Raw genomic sequence first — 16,428 nt, 5'->3', positions numbered from 1 at the left:
TCAATGACAGAGAGACGGTTTCCACTCCAGGGCCTGAAATATGAGGAGGCAAGAAAGTAATTTCCTCAGATCCTCAAAAACAATCAAACTTTTCATCATAAAGCGATGAGGAAAGACTGTGGCTGACCCTGGGAAAAAAATACCAGAAAGAAATAGTAGAGACAGCACTGAGCTGTAAAGCAACCTGCCACTGCATCAGGGATGGACGCAGGTGACAAATGGACACACAGTACCGAGCCTGAGCACGGCAGGATGGCCAGATCAGGTTGTGCCGGCTTTGGACAGATATCTGAAGGGTCTGAGTCTGTTCTTCACCAGGCCTCCTGCGAGCTCCTGTGCTAATGAACCAAGCTGCTCCGAGCTTTCCCATGCCAGGATATCTGAGTCTTGTGTGTATGTCTGTGAGCATGTTTAGGAGAGTCAACAGGTTTTTCACGTGTCTGGGAGTGATGTCGGTGTGTGTTTGGAGGATCAGCACGGGGATGGGGTTGTGTTAAGGCTTACTGTCCCCGGGAGGTCGTGGTGTGGGAGGAGGGCACTGCGGGCAGTGATGGCACGGCCGAGGTGTGTGTGAGGTGCTGCACCATTGTGTGTCTCCAGGCCAAACCCCTGGCTTTTGTCCCTTTCATGTGCATGGGACTTTATGTCAGAGATTATCCAGGCTCCTGTCACACTGCAGCCTTCTCATCTGTAGCTCTCACAGGACTTGTACAAATCATCTGTGCAAACCTTGCTCAGTGATCCCTCACACCCTCATCCCAAGAAACTCCCTGTACTGACACGGTGGAGAAGCACAAGTCAGTGTTCAGCCTGTCTTGCTCTGTGCTTCTTTTCCTGGCTTCTTACCTGGGAGTAGCAGAGGGTAGAAAGCTCTGGAAGGGGCTACATCAGGCACACAGGCTCTCTCTGACCTTTTCAAATCCTGACGAATGTGTTTAGTATAATTGGGAAGCACAAAACAGAGGAGAAATTTCAGCCAGGGAAAGGTCAGCTAAAGGGTGAAAATCCAAATGACGCAAACACTGAAAATCCCCCTGAAGAGTAAAACTACAGAAGGCAGCAAAAGGAGTCAGAAATATGAGAGAGGACAAGGAGCAGAATTTTGTAGGGGCCAAGGAAACCTTGGTAGATGTGCTGGAGGGTGTCAGGAAAGCCGTGAAGAGGATGGGAACAGAGAGCTCAAGGGCTGATGTCACTTGTACCTCACTCTTACATGATATAAATGGAATGGATTGTCTGGTTTCCTTTTCAAAGGAAAGCTAATGTAAAATTACATGGAAATTTGAGGGGAGAGATGGAAACAGGTTACTGGCTGTTATTTCTGTCTGGCAGTGATCAGATACAGATCATTTACACCCAGGAGTCCTGAGCCCAGGCAGGCCACTGCTGCTGGTTTTACTGTTGCTTCCTAAGGGAAGAGAGACCCACGTTGTTGCCTTGCTACCTGCAGAATCCTGTCTGTCTGTCTGTTAGTTGCCATGGATTTGACAAAATGACTAGATTCTAAAAAGTAAATAAGCTCCAACAAATTGCAGCCTGACAGAGGAGAGAGATGCTTCCCGTGCCTGTGGTAGAACAGAGCCTGTAGCCATGCTGCTGGGCAAAGCCCCACAGGTTATAGAGCAGTCCATCCACCAGGCCAAAAGAATTAGGCAGAAAATGTTGGGAAATCTGTGTTATTTTAGAAACATGACAAAAAGCTATGAGCTATGTAATGTTAGAGAGTGGGGGGGGGAGCCCTGTGATGTAGACTGTAGAAGAAATTGCCCCTTACAGACATAGCAACCTGTGGAAAGGGTGCCATCAAGAGACCCTGGCTGAAGGTACGGCAGTGGAAAGTACAGAAAAAAGTCCACAGAGAACCCAATTTCCTCTGCTCTATTGCTCACCAAACAAGGGGTTAATAAGCTTTGGAATATCAGAGACATCCCAGAAGACTGGAAGAGAACTGTGCCCTGTGAATATTTGTAAAGAGCAAACAGAAGACCTGAAAAATTCTAGGCAAAGCAACAGAGCTGATATGAGATTCTCCAGTTAATGCCAATCAGCCTGGCTTGGAGGAAACTGATCTTGCTGCATAAACTTGTTTTGTTCTTGTCAGTCTTTGATGTGACTACCGGTTTGTTTGGGAAAGGTGATGGCTTAGATCTATCCAGGCTTCTGGAAGTGTTAATTTCCCAAAGCACACTGATAAGAAAAAAGAGCGTTATGCAACATTAACAGAGCAGGAGGTTAAGTGAGCTGGTTAACTCCATTTAACGCCCTGTAAACACAAAGGAGGTCATCCCTGGAAGCCCACCATTAAGTGGCAGTGTTTCTTATGTGGATGCCCAGGAATGAGTCCCGGGTCAGGTATGACTCACCATTTTATTCAGTGCTTGGTGAGCAGATATAGTTCATTCTGACACAGTTTACTGAGGGCACAAATATTGTTATAGTGTTAAAAATAATGAGGATAGGACCAGGACAGAGTGACCTGCCCCTTTCAGTAAGGTGGTCATTCTCATAAAACTTCTTATAAGGCTGTTCAGAGCAAATTGTACAGCCACGAACAGGAAAAAAATGCCCATGTCTACAGAGAACAACTTCCAGTCCTGAAAAGAGGTGCTCTGAAAAAGATGTGGGGATTGTAAAAGGCAGAAAACTGAACACAGAATCAGTGGTCCAGGCTGCAGCAATGAATCTGAAGTGATCCCTGCCTGTGTAAAGACAGAAGTAAGGCTGGCAAGTGAGGAGACAATGAAACCTCTCTCTGTGTCTGAGTAAGTCTCATGCTGGAAAACTGTACAGTGCTTTATGCTCCACATTTTAAAAATAACTTTGAATCAAAGGTGATCTGAAGGCCAGAGATCTCAGTAATTTAAAGAGGTCAACCTGTTTAATATATCAAAAAGCAGAACGAGACATGACTTGCTTGCAGTATCACTCCTTTCCTGGAGAAAAGTCTACCAAATATTCTGGCAGAGAATAACAAGAGCCAGTCACTGGAGAGTGATTAATCACAGAAACAAACTACCTAGTGAAGTGCAAGATCCTCTCTCTTCTGGAGTCTTTGAATCACAACCAGAGGCCTGTCTGGAAGACAGTTCCTGGTCTGCAAAATCCTGAGGGCTGTGAGAGCAGATCAGAGGAAGAATTAGCATGCAGTTACCCTCAAGCAGCTGATACTGGGCTGACTTTAGGTGTAACCCCTGTGTGCATTAGCCCAGTACAAACTAAAGGGTTAAAAGCCTTCTGTATCATTGGTATCCAAGAGAGTCATGCCAGCCCCCTTTGTCCTTACAGTGTTTTTGTCTCAGAGTCCGTGTTACACACAGTTGTGAAAAATCATCTCATGAGATGTGACTCTGCTATGTTTGGAGAAGGACTGGTGAAAAAAAATGTCTTTGGTGTTTTGACAAGTTATTTGGATTCTGTGGTGGTGGAGAAAGGAACAACCTAGAATGAGCCCATACAGCTCTACAGCTTTAAAGTGGGACAGTGAGCACAGAGGAAAGAAAGTGGATCTATAGCACAAAGAGAATGGAGGTTTCTTTCTGTAAAGATCAGAGAGAGATCAGAAGAGAGGGATGATGCTAGGGGGTGGTTACAGCTAGGATCAGAAATCCCAAACATTCAGAAATAACAACACAGAACGTCTCCATGTCACAAGATTTATCTCAAAATTATGAAATGTCGTACAGACTTGCTTTCATCTGCACTCTTCGCCTCCTACTTTCGGCTCTTTTGGTTACATGAAAATCACATTTCACAGTTTCCCTGTGACCATAAAGATAGGTGTCTGCTTTGTGAGGAAAGCAAAAGCATGGAAGTTACTGACTCCAGGAGGCTGGAATTTAATTTCAACACCCGGCACTCCAATCTAGGGATGAGGCCAAAGTTTTGCTAAGGTGTGGGGATGTTACCCATAACTTTTGCACTCATGAAGACGATGACCTTCTCATTTGGAGAATGCAGGATCTGAGTAATTCAAAGGGCCTTCTGGTCTTTGCCCTTGATGCAGGATTAAAAAGGAGAAGACAAAAACATGGGGGCCCAACACGCAGGAACTGGGGCCAAAGTGGAGAAGGAGGCAGAGAGAGCATCATGTAGCTAGGATGCTCGGGCTGTCAGGCTTTATCTAACTAATAATGAAAGGCAGCAAGCGTGTCAGAGAGTGAGAGAGAAACAGATCGATAGAGAGATAAAACTGAGATGGAAGGAGCCGGCAAGGGGGTGGGGAAGAGAGTAATGAAACACTACAAATCAGCAGAGCTACGTTTAAACCTGATTTGAATGCACCCTGCACTGGTGTAAGTGAAGACAGCACGTGTGAGGCTATGGTGAATCAGGCCAGAGATACAGAATAATAATAAATAAATACAGAAACAGAGAGGGGAAAGCAGGGAGGAGTTGATGCCTTTGTCAATATTGCCCTGTAACCTGCCTTCACAGCTCTCAGCCAGTCTTACCGGCCCTGCCTCTCCTTTCATCTTGCTGTATGGAGAAGGCCAAATATTGCTGGCTCTGAGAACACAGACTGATAGACTTTCCTGCTTCTCTTGGTCATCATGATCTTCCTGAAGAAATGCCTGGTGGGTAACATGTTTCTTGGTCTTTCTTGAGCACAGGAAATGTTCCTTACTACTTTGTTCATTGAGGACCCAGGGTAGCTTCCAACAGTGCCCTGAGCCACTGGGTGTGAGGCACTTTCCTAGGAGAGCTCACTGAATGTGCCCATGCTCAGTTACCAATGGAAGATGATCACAGAAGTTTCTTTGCTCAGCTTCAGATTTTTTTGACATCTCAAACCTAAGATCATCAGGGTACATAAATGAAAATGTGCCCTACAGGAGCAGGACTGAGGGTTTGGGTGTCTTCCCCTCTCAGGGCACATGTTTGCTTCTCTGGCCCAGCACTCAGAGCTGTTTTGCTCCTTATGCCTGGAATTAGTTTTAAATGATGTCCACCTAATCTTCGTGGCACAATCATTAACCTTAGAAGTTCAGTTTTTCACACTGACCATTGCTGTCCACACTGGACAGTTTCCCTCCTTCTGAAGAGGATGGCCCTGAGACTGAGCAGTGACAATCCATACAGCTGTACAAATGAGCTTGGGAGACAACGATCCAGCTCCCCAAGGCAGCCACGGGTTGTATTTTCCAGCTCTGAAATTGTATTTAGAGCAGAATTGTACCCCAAAGGAGCCTTCTCCATGACTCAACCACAGCAGCTGTGTGACAAGAACTAGAGTCAAAGCAAGAGAAAAGAGTTGTTGATACTGGCAAGTAAAACCTTAACAAACGTAGACGTTACCCAGATGAAGATTTCAAGATGTTACACTTATTTCAAGATGTTACAGAAGTCTGGCTAAGCACAAGTCAGCTGCCTTTAATATGTGCTAAACTGATACAGCTGAAGACCAAATCTCTTGCTGGCAATCACGTGCTGGAGTGCAAACTTGCCCTGCTGGCTCTACAATTTTAACATCCTAAAACCATGCTACCTGCATAGACTGTATCAGGCCCCCATCAATTTGTTACCTCTTTTTCTTTCATGGAAAATCATTGTGGATTTCTGAAGGAGCCAGCCATGAGGAAATTTGTGATGCACTAGAAACTCTTGGCCAAACAGCTTAATACTGCTTATTGAAATGACTGCACTCCTCCCAGCCCCCCTCACAACTCACCTCTGCCTACCATGTGATTTATACAAGATGAGAAGAGCTCTGAAGTTCTGGAGCTTTTTTCCCCAAATGACCCCCACTTTTTATTCTCTCTCACCTGGCACAGGGAGCCGTGCCCTCAACAATGACCGCACTGCTGTAACTCATACACCCACGAAGAGATACTTAAGGTGCACTATAAGCATTTCTATCCTTGTGGAGCATTTAAACTATCTTTTTATGGCCATACCCTGCCTGCATCAGGGATGCATTTCTTGACAAGTGCGATGGTTAATGATTCAGCAGATAGTAAAGTCCTTTTTTTGTAAAAATTAATGCAGTAGAGGAGAGAAGACATGCAGGGATTTAAGAAATGCACAGCTTAAATACATAAGTAAGATGCTTTGCAACATAAGATTTTTTGCATTTACATATCCCCAAAACACTCCTCAAATGAGATCTTAATGGTGTGAAAACAAAAATCAGAGTGATGTGTGGGCACACACAAGGTATTCCATGCACCTCTTTTAATTCTGGTGTGGTGCTTACAGAACAGATCACTGAGATGTGAAAAATACCATGCCATATAGTAGTGCATCTGTTTTCTCACCAGTTATTTCAACATTAATCATAGAATCACAGAATGGTTTGGGTTGGAAGGGACCTTAAAAATCATCTTGTTCCAACATCCCTGCCCAAGGCAGGGAGCTGTGCTATTAGACCACGTTGCTCGGAGCTCCATCAATCCTGGCCTTGAACATTTCCACGTATACAGATGAGGAGCAGATATTCACCAGCCTGGCAAGACCCATAAATACGTGGATATTCACCTGGCATTGATTGCCTTGTGCAAAGCACATCTCACTACGGCTGAGCAGCTTGGGGGAGTTTTGACAGAGGACGGGTCATGAAAAATACGAGAACAGTGAGCAGACGCTGCTGGTGAGCAGGGCAGGCACGGAACAAGTGCAGAATGGGGTTGAGGGCTGGCCGGTGCCTGTGAGCAGCAGGGCCAAGGCTGGGGCCCAGCCGGCAGCCGCTGTCTGCCTGGGGGGAGGCTGTGCCCCAGGCCGACCGCAGCCTGGGCTGGCCCGGGGACAGGAACGCCGCTGTGGCAGGGTGACAAGGGCGGCCGGGAGAGGCCGAGGGTGGTCGGGAATGACCTGGGATGGCCGGGAATGGCCGGGAATGGCCTGGGATGGTCGGGAATGGCCTGGGATGGCCGGGAATGGCCTGGGATGGCCGGAGGAGGCGCGGATGCACCGCGGCCGGCAGCGCTCAGCCCCGCCAGCGGGGGGCGCCCTGGCGGCGGGACTGCGCCGCCGCGCGGCGCCCGGCCTAACCAATGGGGAAGCGGCGGGGGCGGGACGAGCCGCCGGCTCCGCCAATGGGCGGCGGGTGCGCGTCACACGCGGAAGCGGCCGCTGCGCGCCGGCGGTGTCGGGCGGGTGCGCGGGGCTGGGGCGGCGGGGGGCGAGCGAGCGCGGCCGGGCCGGGCCGGGCCCCGCCATGGCGGCCGAGGGGAAGGTGACGGGGCAGAGCCAGGAGCAGTTCCTGCTGCTGGCCAAGGCAGCCCGCGGCGCCGCGCTCGCCAGCCTGATCCACCAGGTGCTGGAGGCCCCGGGCATCTACGTGTTCGGGGAGCTGCTGGACATGCCCGCCGTCCGCGAGGTGAGACCCGCCCGGCCCCGCGGCCCCGCCGGGCCCTGCCCGCGGCCCGGCGGCGCCGCCTGACCCTGTGTCCCCGCAGCTGGCCGACAGCGAGTTCTCCCCCGTGTTCCGCCTCCTCACCATCTTCGCCTACGGCACCTACGCGGACTACCTGGGTGAGGCCGGGCCTGGGCGGGGGCCCCGAGCCCCCGGGCCGGTGTTGGGGGTCCCGCGGGCGGGAAAGGCCCCGGGGCCGCGGGGCGTGGAGCGCCTCCCTCCCCCGCAGCCCCCCGTGCAGGCAGGGCTGAGCCCCGGCCCCACACACGCCCGGCTGTGCTTTGGGCCCCACACTGGCGGGGTACCTGGCTGTAATTAACGCTGCTGTTTGCCGCCTGCCAAAGAGCATCCTGACAAAGGAGGTTTTGAGGGGCCAGGGGAAAGACTTAGGTATCCATTGGGATGTGCAGAGCCGCATAAATAACGCCGGGGACAGCTAGAAGGGATGAGTTGAGGGTGGCGGGAGGAAAGGCTGCTCAGGAAAGGTCTTTCGAGCTGAGAATTGATGGGCATGGCTTGGCAAGACGAAGCACCACTTGGGGGATTGGTGTGCAGACGGTTTAAGAGACGGGTGTGGTACAGATGCTTCTGTGCAGGACTGGGAAACGAGGCATAAATCCTAATATCCCATTCTTTCCCCTGACAACAGCTGAAGCAGCAAACCTCCCTCCCTTGACAGAGGCCCAGAAGAACAAATTGAGGCACCTGTCAGTCGTCACCCTGGCTGCCAAGATCAAGGTAGTGGCCCTGTTTTTCCTGGGTTCTCCTCCCACTGGGATTATCTCATGCTGGTTACCGTCATGTTTCCACAGTGCATCCCCTACTCAGTGCTGTTGGAGCAGTTACAGCTAAAGAATGTCCGGCAGCTGGAGGACCTGGTGATTGAGGCCGTGTATGCAGATGTGCTGCGAGGGAGCTTGGATCAACGGAACCAGCGCCTGGAGGTGGATTACAGCATTGGGAGGGACATCCGGAGGGAGGAGCTTAGCACCATCACCCGCACATTGCAGGAGTGGTGAGGAGGAAGCCCCCAGTACTAACACCCACAAAAGGTTGCAGGAGTGGCCGGTGGTTTCCCTGGATCCTTTGTGTCTCACCAAGGGTGGGTGATGTTGGGAGGTGACCTACTCAATCCCCTCTCCCATTCTCTAGAGGAAAGTAATTTTCCAAAAATAATTTCCCCAAATTCCCGTTTGTGTCCAGAGGGGTGATGGGGAATGCAGCAGGCTTTGCACAGCGCTGGCTGCTGGCAGGAGGCTTCCTGAGTGTTTATCTGTAGTTCTTAACCCAGCATGGCCTTCTTACCTGTCTCCCTCCCAGATAATAACATAATTCCCTGTGTTATTACATGGGATTCCTGCCCCTGTATCTCCCCTGCCTGTCATCTCCCAGTGTTTGGCGTGTGGAGGTGAAGTCCGCTGTCTTCCCCGTTTCTCTCTGCGCTGTGCCCGTTCCCTGGCCTGTTCAGCTGTGGGTCTCCTTGCAGGTGCCAGGGCTGCGAGGTTGTCCTGTCGGGCATCGAAGAGCAGGTCAGCCGCGCCAACCAGCACAAGGAGCAGCAGCTGGCCCTGAAGCAGCAGATCGAGAGCGAGGTGAGTGGGCGCAGCAGGGAGCAGCCAGTGCCCCTCGCCTTAGAACAACTAGAACCAGTACCCTGTGGTTGTTGCAGTCTTTGCTGAAGTGAGGCATTGCCTTTTCCCTAGGCCAGACCCCCCAGGGACTTGTGCCTGAGGAGGAGTCCTAAATCAGCTTAATACTCCTCTGCAGTGCAGGGGCCTGGACAGGTGTTGGCTCTTTTGCTTGATGTCAGCTTGCAGCTCTTAGCTCCAGGGCTTCCCTTAGAAACAAATTTTAAAGAAACCTAAAGGGAAACTAAAAATAACCTGTAGCCAAAAACCCCCCAGCTTTGGGAAGCCCGTTAGTTCTTGCTTTGCTGGTACTGCAGGTGGCAAACCTGAAGAAGACCATTAAAGTGACAACAGCAGCCGCTGCGGCAGCCACGTCCCAAGACCCAGAGCAGCACCTCACAGAGCTCCGGGAGCCAGCCCCTGGCACCAACCAGCGCCAGGCGAGCAAGAAAACCTCCAAAGCCAAAGGGTGAGCAGGGCGGGCAGCCAGAGCACGTGTGGGGGCACATCAGTGCACGTTTCTCTGTGCACTTGGGAAGGAAGGGAGATGCGAACCCGAGTGTCCACTGTGAACTTGTATTTTTCTTTTTTTTTTTCTTCCCTGTGCCCACAGGCTCCGGGGCAGCGCGAAGATTTGGTCTAAATCAAACTAGCTGGATCTCCCTTCACAACTGGGAGGGTGAGACGAAGAGATTCGGGTGATGGAGGGGTAGCAGGGGTCCCAAGTGTGATGCTTCTGAGCTCTTCTCTGAGATCCATCTTGCCAGCTAACTCTTCTGCATGTTTGTTCTTTTTCCTTTCTTCTTTACTGACGTTCCAGGCAGTGTCTCCCTCCTTCTCATCACAGCATTTCACACTCTGAGCTTCAGGTTGTACACGTTGCTGTTTCCCCAGCCGCTCGAGCCCCCATCGCCACGGCCACGTGTTTCTCTCTTTCTCTCTCCCTGTCTTTTGACAGGTCAATGTCGGGGGCCATAAAGGTGTGACAGTCACCTTGGCACCCGCAGGGCATCACAGAAGCTTGGAAAGAGGGTGCTGGTGCTCAGCAGTCCTTTCGGCTCTATGAGACCCCTGGGATACTTTGCTCCAGGACTCCGTCTTTGATTGTTTAATCTTTGTTTTGCTAGGTGGGAGGGTAGTTTTTGAAGGGATTCTTTTAAAAAATATATAAATATATTATAAATATATATAAAACAATAAAAAGATATAGATCTATGGACATATCTATACAAACCTGTGCTCCTGTGGGTGGCATGTCTTTGCCTCGTATGCCGATTCTGGAGGTTCCAAAATAAGCTGTGATATCGAGAGCTTCTGTTCCATTTTGGAGTGGAATATCCTCAGAGTACTAGGTTCCCTTTTCAAAGGTAATGCCACAGTATCTCTATTGGGATAAGAGTCCATAAAACAGAAATTTATCATAAATCTTATTTAAAATGTTTCTTGTGTGGTTGATTTGCCTCTAGGCCCTTCAAAAAGTGATTTTCAGGTAGTCTCAGAGGAAGGTGCAGAGACTGAGGAAAAGGTCCTAATTTGTGTCGATGCTGTGTGTCCTGTGATCCTGGACAGAATGGAAGGTAATGTGGGGACTTGCCTGACAGGTGAAGGTAGCAGAGTCAATGCCCACATGTGTGAGTTCTCACAGGATAGATGCTGCACAGGCTGTTCTCGGGTGGTGGTGGTGTCTGGTTGGAAAAAAAAGAATCCAAATCAGTCAAAGTGACTCCTGTGAGATGCCCAGGAAAAAAAACTAACTCAGATTCTTCAAAGGATGCCTCCTCAAGGCTGGCTTGGAGCCGAGTCAGACGGATGTCAGTGTCACACTGCCTCTCCACGACGTGTAGCTGATGTAAATGTAAATTGACACCGTGACTCCCACCCCCGCTTGGTTCTGCGCCTTGTGCCAAGACTAAAATTTGATTCCCTGAACCTGTGTTTCTGTGTGTGAGCAAACCATGGAAAAAATAATCTGGTGAAGGAAAGCTGGGAGCTTTGTCTCTCTGGAGCCTTGTTGGGTTCACTGGCTGCGCTGGGTTTTCTCCTGTGTCAGCTCCCTGTGCAGACAGGTGAGAGCTGGAGCCGAGGCAACATAGGTGTGAGAAGTCTTGTGAAGGGGCTGGGGAGGGGGGTGAGTCTGCCTGTTCGGGTGGTAGCAAGGTGCCATCTCAGATCTCAAACCCCACAAAATGCAGGTTTAATGCCATATTGCAGCTTTGCTTGTTCCAGGCTGCTGTAATGCTGCACTGACTGTCAGTGGGAAACCCCTGTCATCTGAACCCATGAACTCCTAAAACTTCCAAGCAGCTTTGTTTGTTCTTCTGTGTGTGGTCTGTGACATACCAGCTGGCTCTGCTGGGGACAGGGATGTGCCAGCTGTCCTGGGGTGACGGCTGTCACTGGCTGGGGTCTCCCAAGAGCTCAGACAGCCCCACGCCTTCCCCCCTTCTGTTACACAAGGCATTGAGCACCTTGGCTGTCGTTTCTCTGGCACAGAAGTGCCAAGTAGGAGAGTTGTGGTATGAAGTTGTCCAGATGGGAGACACAAATCTGGCTGCTGGAGCACGTGAGCTGGGCCAGGATTGTGTACACCCACCTAGGGAGACCTAGCAGATTTGCAGCCAAAGGGAGCCTACCTGATGAATCCTGTTCTCCATAAGTTGTTGGGAGGGATTGTGACAAAGCTTCCAGCTTTTGCCTAAATCACCTGAGCCTTCCTCCTTCTGTGTCACATCACCTTCATCTGTCTGTGCCAGGGAGGAGAGGGACTGTGCTGCCTGCATTTGTGATTGTCTGCAAGAAACGGTGACATCCGTGTGTATCAGACCTTCAGCTCCCCGGGAAGGGCTAGCCTGGGACCGAGGTGCCAGCAGGGGAGGAGATACCTGTCAAGCACCTGCCAGATGTCTGGCACCTCCCACCCTTTGAAAAATTTGCTGCTTGAAAAGCCATTGGGGTGTGAGGAGACAGACTGAGGAGAAAGGGCTTGGGCTGGAGCTGAGCAGCCGGACAAAGCACGTGTCCTAACAGCCACTGGCTGACGTCCAGCGGGAGCTGGGCTGGAGCAGTGTCACCTCCAGGGAGGGCTGAAGTTACCAGTAATGGAAGAGGAGGATATTTGTGTCTCACAAGAACCTGCTGCTGCTTAGGAAGAGCAGCTGTAACAGCTCTTTGCCTCAAGTGTCTTAGCTCCTCTCTGGTCTGTTGGGCTTTGCTATCTAACCAAACTGTGGCTATTAGACATAAAGGGTCTGTTTAAATGCCCTGAATCCACAGTTTAAATCCAGGCTGCAGATCCCAGGAGTGGAGTTGGAAGCCAGCACGGAGAGTTCCAGGCTGGTTGTGTGTGATAGCGTTCGTGTGCCTCCCTGTGCAGCAAAGACCGGGCAGAGCAGTGCCTGAGCTCTGTGCCACGCGCTGCTGTAGCCGTGGGAGCACAAACCCCCACGCAGGTGCCAGCAGCCGGCATGTGGCCCAGCCTGGGTCTGGGGGGGCTTGCCACTGCAGCCCCAGGCTGTGCTGAGGCCCCAGACTCAGATCCTCACGGCTCAGTCGCAGCTGGCACAAGTCCAGCTGTGTCTTTCTGCGCTTGTTTTGTTATGTGACATCTGGCTCATCCCCACCTCCCAGGGTCAGCTCATCCCTCTGGGAATAGCATTTGCCAAGCACAGCTATAGAAAGGCCTTTCTACCCCTTCCCATTTGCCCACCTCTCCAGGCTGGCTGCGTTATGGACTTCAGGAGAGTTTGGGATTAAACAGAGCTCTGAGTCTTCCATTTTGTTTACTTTTCAAAGGGAGCACCTTTTAAGACCTCCATTAAGAAAAGGAAAGCTGGAGGTAGCACATAAAATTACTTCAGACCTTTGGTAGGACTGAAAAATAAATGAGAGGGTTGCAGTGCAGAATGAAAGTATTGCTGCAAATTGCCTTTGCTGGATGGCAAACAGAGGGCAGGAGCATGGGTTTGCCTTTGCCCTTCACCTGAAAACCACGCGTTTATTTTTCACGGCTCACTTCAGCCATGACTCTGAATTTCAGTTGGAGAAGATGTGAAGATTAATTAATTAGTTAACATTTATAAATCACTTTAAAGACAGCAAGAGTGAGGTAAGTACTGAGCATTATTATAAGTTTTCATTTTGAAATGTCTTCATGTTTTAACCCATTTTTTTCCAAAGAAAAGACCAAGAAAACAGACCCTGAGTAGAGGAGAACAGAAATACCTGGACACATTAAACCCTGCAAAGGAATCAGATTTAGGGGGCTGTAGAAGAGACGGTCCAGAGAAATGTCCATCCCAAAATGAGGAGCAGGAGATCTGCCATCCCCAGCACAAAAAGTCTAACAGCTCTTGTGCAGTGATTCGTTGCAACCCCTCTTTGGGTATCTGCATGGGGCTTTCACATGGGTTCAGAAAAGGGAGCAGGTAGGGGAGGACCTCAATTGCTCTACCACTGATGTCCAACTTTTGCCAGCCATCTCCAGCTGCCCCATGCCAAGAGGTAACCAGGGATTTGCGTTAAAGATGGTAATTATTGCATTCTTGGGGCACAGTTTCTTCTGGAGAGCTTGCTGCTCCCCTCCTTGAGGGTTGTGAAGGTGCTGGGCAGCTGCTGCCAGCAGCCTGGCCTCTGCCACAGTGCCCATCTGTACCTGGAAAGTGGGGAGAAGTGTCACAGCCAGGCAGACACCCTGCAGGACTTCTCTAAGGTTCTCCCCATCCTCCACTGCTCTGTGCCAAGGTACCTCTGGAGTCAGAGATGGTGTTTGTGTGCTCAAAAGGAGTCAGTATTTTATTTACTGGGCTCGCTGAGGCTGCCCTTGCCTCTGTTCACCAAAGGGGACCTTTGGCAGGGTGGTTTGCTTCCTGATGAGTGGACGGACTGGTGTGTACCCAAGTGCTGTTACACATTACCAGGTCTCCTTTGTGCCAGTGACACTGGCTGGGGGGAGCAGGGGGGATGGAGCCCTGCCCCTGCCCAGCAGCAGGACACATGCCCACCACCTCCATCCTCCTGTGAGCTCCCAGCTGAGGAGTGGTGCTGCAGAGGCCATGGCCAAGCCAGCCAGATGGCATCTGCTGGTCTGCAGGGTGATCGTGTGTCTGTGTGGTCCCCCGGCGCTCCATGCAGGGATGCCTTGCCTCTGCTCCAGGGCAGTGGCTCAGTGCTCCTCTGAAGGCCCTTTGTGCCAGGTGGGTGCCCACAGTCAGGTCTGTTGGGAGAGCTGGCACAGATGACGTGTGTCCCCCTCTGCAGCCCGAGGGGCCGTGCCTGTGCTCAAAGACGCCCTGACAGCAGCCACTGAGGGCTGTGCCTGCTGCTTGCCACAGCTGGACCACCCTTCCTGGGATCGGGCCCTGGCTCTGCAGGATTATGATGCAGAGCAAGGTAGAGTAGTTCATGTTGTCTTCCAATCACAGTTCATGTCAGCTGCTGCAAATGCATCTCTCAGATCTCTGACATACTTCTGGTCTCCTTTGTATGCCCTGGAATAGCTGCTCATTTTCCTTCTGTGACCCCTTTCCCTTTTTGCCATCCTCTCCATGGGAGTCTGTCTGTGTTCCCACCTGCAGGGCTCTTCTTTCCTCATCCCTTTTCCTAGTACTAGTCACTGCTGAGCTGAAATACTCATATAAAAACCACCTGTTTTCTCCACTGGTTCCATAGGCACCCCATCTTTTAGGTGTTCTCTCATCTTCTGCCATTTTCCAAGAGCCTCTTGGTCCAGTATGGAACTAGGCTGGACTATTGTCTGCCTCCTCTGCTGGTGGCAGGCTCCTCCACTGCCAAGGAAAGGAGTTCATTTGCAAAAATTCTCTGTGCAGTGTGCAATTATATTCCTGTTGAGATGAATTCAATAGGCAGCAAAATGTTAGCTGGATTTGAGAGCTGTGACCCCTTTACACTAACAGGAATGTTCAGAATTCCTGTAGTACTTGTGCACATGTTAAAAACTACCCTGCACCCTCCAGTTCTGAGGACAAGCAAAGCCCCAGCCCCTTCAGATCGGGAGAAAATGTTTCTGGGGAGGCTTTGCCTGCATCTGCCTCTGAAGCATTTAGCACTGGTTTCAGGATGTGGGAAGATGGATGATTCCTTTGGTGGGAGAAAAAGCAAGGAGGCTACTGGTGACCGAGGGTGATCTCTTACCACTGTGGTGTCACAATCCCTTGCAAAAGCTTCTCAGGTGCCACCCCAAACTGGTTCATTTTATTATCCCCACTTAGTCCCCTTGGCATGCTGCCCCAGAACCCAACTGCTGTAATGGTTAAAGTTTTTTAATTTCCAGCTTAAATGAATTCCCAGCTAGTTTATATTCTCTTGTGCCTGTGCCAGCGTGGCTCTAGCTGAAGCTGTACTTCCTCCCTGGTGTTTATTTCCCCTGAGTACAGACTTCACTTTGCTTAACTAACCACATCAGCCCCCTTGTGCACTGTGAGCTCTCCATACTCTCTTACTTGCTCTTCAAACAGAGTGCAAAAGTGCTCTCTTACCTGCACTTCAAATTAAGCTTTCTTGGCTAGAAATGAGCACAGTTCTCTTCCACAGGTGAAGTCTGATCAGCATCTCTCACAGGCACAGTAACACAACCTATAGCTACCAGAAATGCCTCCTGGATTACATGTCTTCTCTGGTGATCCAGAGTATTTCTTATTTTCTGATGGTTATAATCAAAGAAGCTCCAGTTTATAGCTAAAATCTTCATTTTAGGTCCTATGTTCCTTTTCACATTCTCCTACAAACTTTAGCTCTTTTGCTGTTACTGACACCTTCAAGGCCACCTACATCCTCCTGTGTGATACCCTCATCCAAGCTGGCAATGTTGCTGGGTTTTATTTATTTACTCAAGCATTTTTTCTTTTGCAACCTTTGTTCTCCTTTTCTGTCACTAGTAAGGGATGGAAATTGTGAGGCTAGTGTCTAATCTTCCAGCTTACCTCTGGACATTACATCACCAACAGCTGGAGACAGGTAGTGTCTGTTCTATTTCCCTTCCTTTTATTACCTTTTCCCCCCATGCTAAGTTTATATTAAGTGCCCTCAGGATTTAAAAAGCCATCCAGATGTGAGGAGATAGTGGAAGTAATAATAACCAAAGTAAAGTTTCCCTATGGGAACAGTTTTTGAAGTGTTGTCTTTAAAAAGGAAAATTCCCAGGAGGGAAAAAAATCCCAGTTACATGTAAGACAGGGCTGAAAAATAAAATCAAGTCCATTTTTTAGAGTGTTATGAAAAATAAAAAAAAATATTGCAAATCAAACCATTTTAAGTTATACTCTGGACTGAGGTCTATTTTAAATCCTTTTGTTCTCCAGCACTGCAGCCAATGCCTGTAGGATTTTACACTCCAGCCGCATGGCAGTGCCTGTTTGTTTCCCAAACCATTGTGCCCACAGAGAGCTCTGCTTCCTGCAGCTCTCTGTGGTTGGTCCCACCCGCTTTGAAGCC

At 50.0% G+C, this 16,428-nt stretch overlaps 1 protein-coding gene across 3 annotated transcripts; it reads left to right on the top strand.

Annotated features, from left to right (window-relative positions):
* The first annotated feature begins 7,040 nt into the window (after positions 1-7,040).
* COPS7A (COP9 signalosome subunit 7A) lies at positions 7,041-10,908 on the top strand. 3 transcript variants are annotated; one of them, XM_063394205.1, is made up of 8 exons: positions 7,041-7,315; positions 7,395-7,470; positions 8,001-8,089; positions 8,164-8,366; positions 8,838-8,943; positions 9,297-9,448; positions 9,593-9,658; positions 9,938-10,908. In XM_063394205.1, exons 1-7 carry the CDS (start codon positions 7,154-7,156, stop codon positions 9,630-9,632), a joined length of 828 nt encoding a protein of 275 aa, XP_063250275.1. In that variant the 5' UTR covers positions 7,041-7,153; the 3' UTR covers positions 9,633-9,658; positions 9,938-10,908. The 3 variants fall into 3 exon arrangements, with proteins under 3 accessions (XP_063250275.1, XP_063250274.1, XP_063250273.1); XM_063394204.1 differs by having other exon boundaries at positions 9,800-10,908; XM_063394203.1 differs by having other exon boundaries at positions 9,593-10,908.
* The last annotated feature ends 5,520 nt before the right edge of the window (positions 10,909-16,428 follow it).

The sequence above is a fragment of the Prinia subflava genome, chromosome 3 (genome assembly GCF_021018805.1).
Source record: "Prinia subflava isolate CZ2003 ecotype Zambia chromosome 3, Cam_Psub_1.2, whole genome shotgun sequence".
Classification (NCBI taxonomy): domain Eukaryota; kingdom Metazoa; phylum Chordata; class Aves; order Passeriformes; family Cisticolidae; genus Prinia; species Prinia subflava.
Note: the sequence above shows the minus strand (reverse complement) of the source record. Positions and strands in the feature narration are given on the sequence as shown.

Coding starts and splice junctions, on each gene's coding strand:
- COPS7A (XM_063394205.1), top strand. CDS start 7,154: ATGGCGGCCGAGGGGAAGGTGACGGGGCAGAGCCAGGAGCAGTTCCTG. Junction 8,090..8,163: donor CCCTGGCTGCCAAGATCAAG/GTAGTGGCCCTG, acceptor ATGTTTCCACAG/TGCATCCCCTACTCAGTGCT. Junction 8,367..8,837: donor ACCCGCACATTGCAGGAGTG/GTGAGGAGGAAG, acceptor GTCTCCTTGCAG/GTGCCAGGGCTGCGAGGTTG.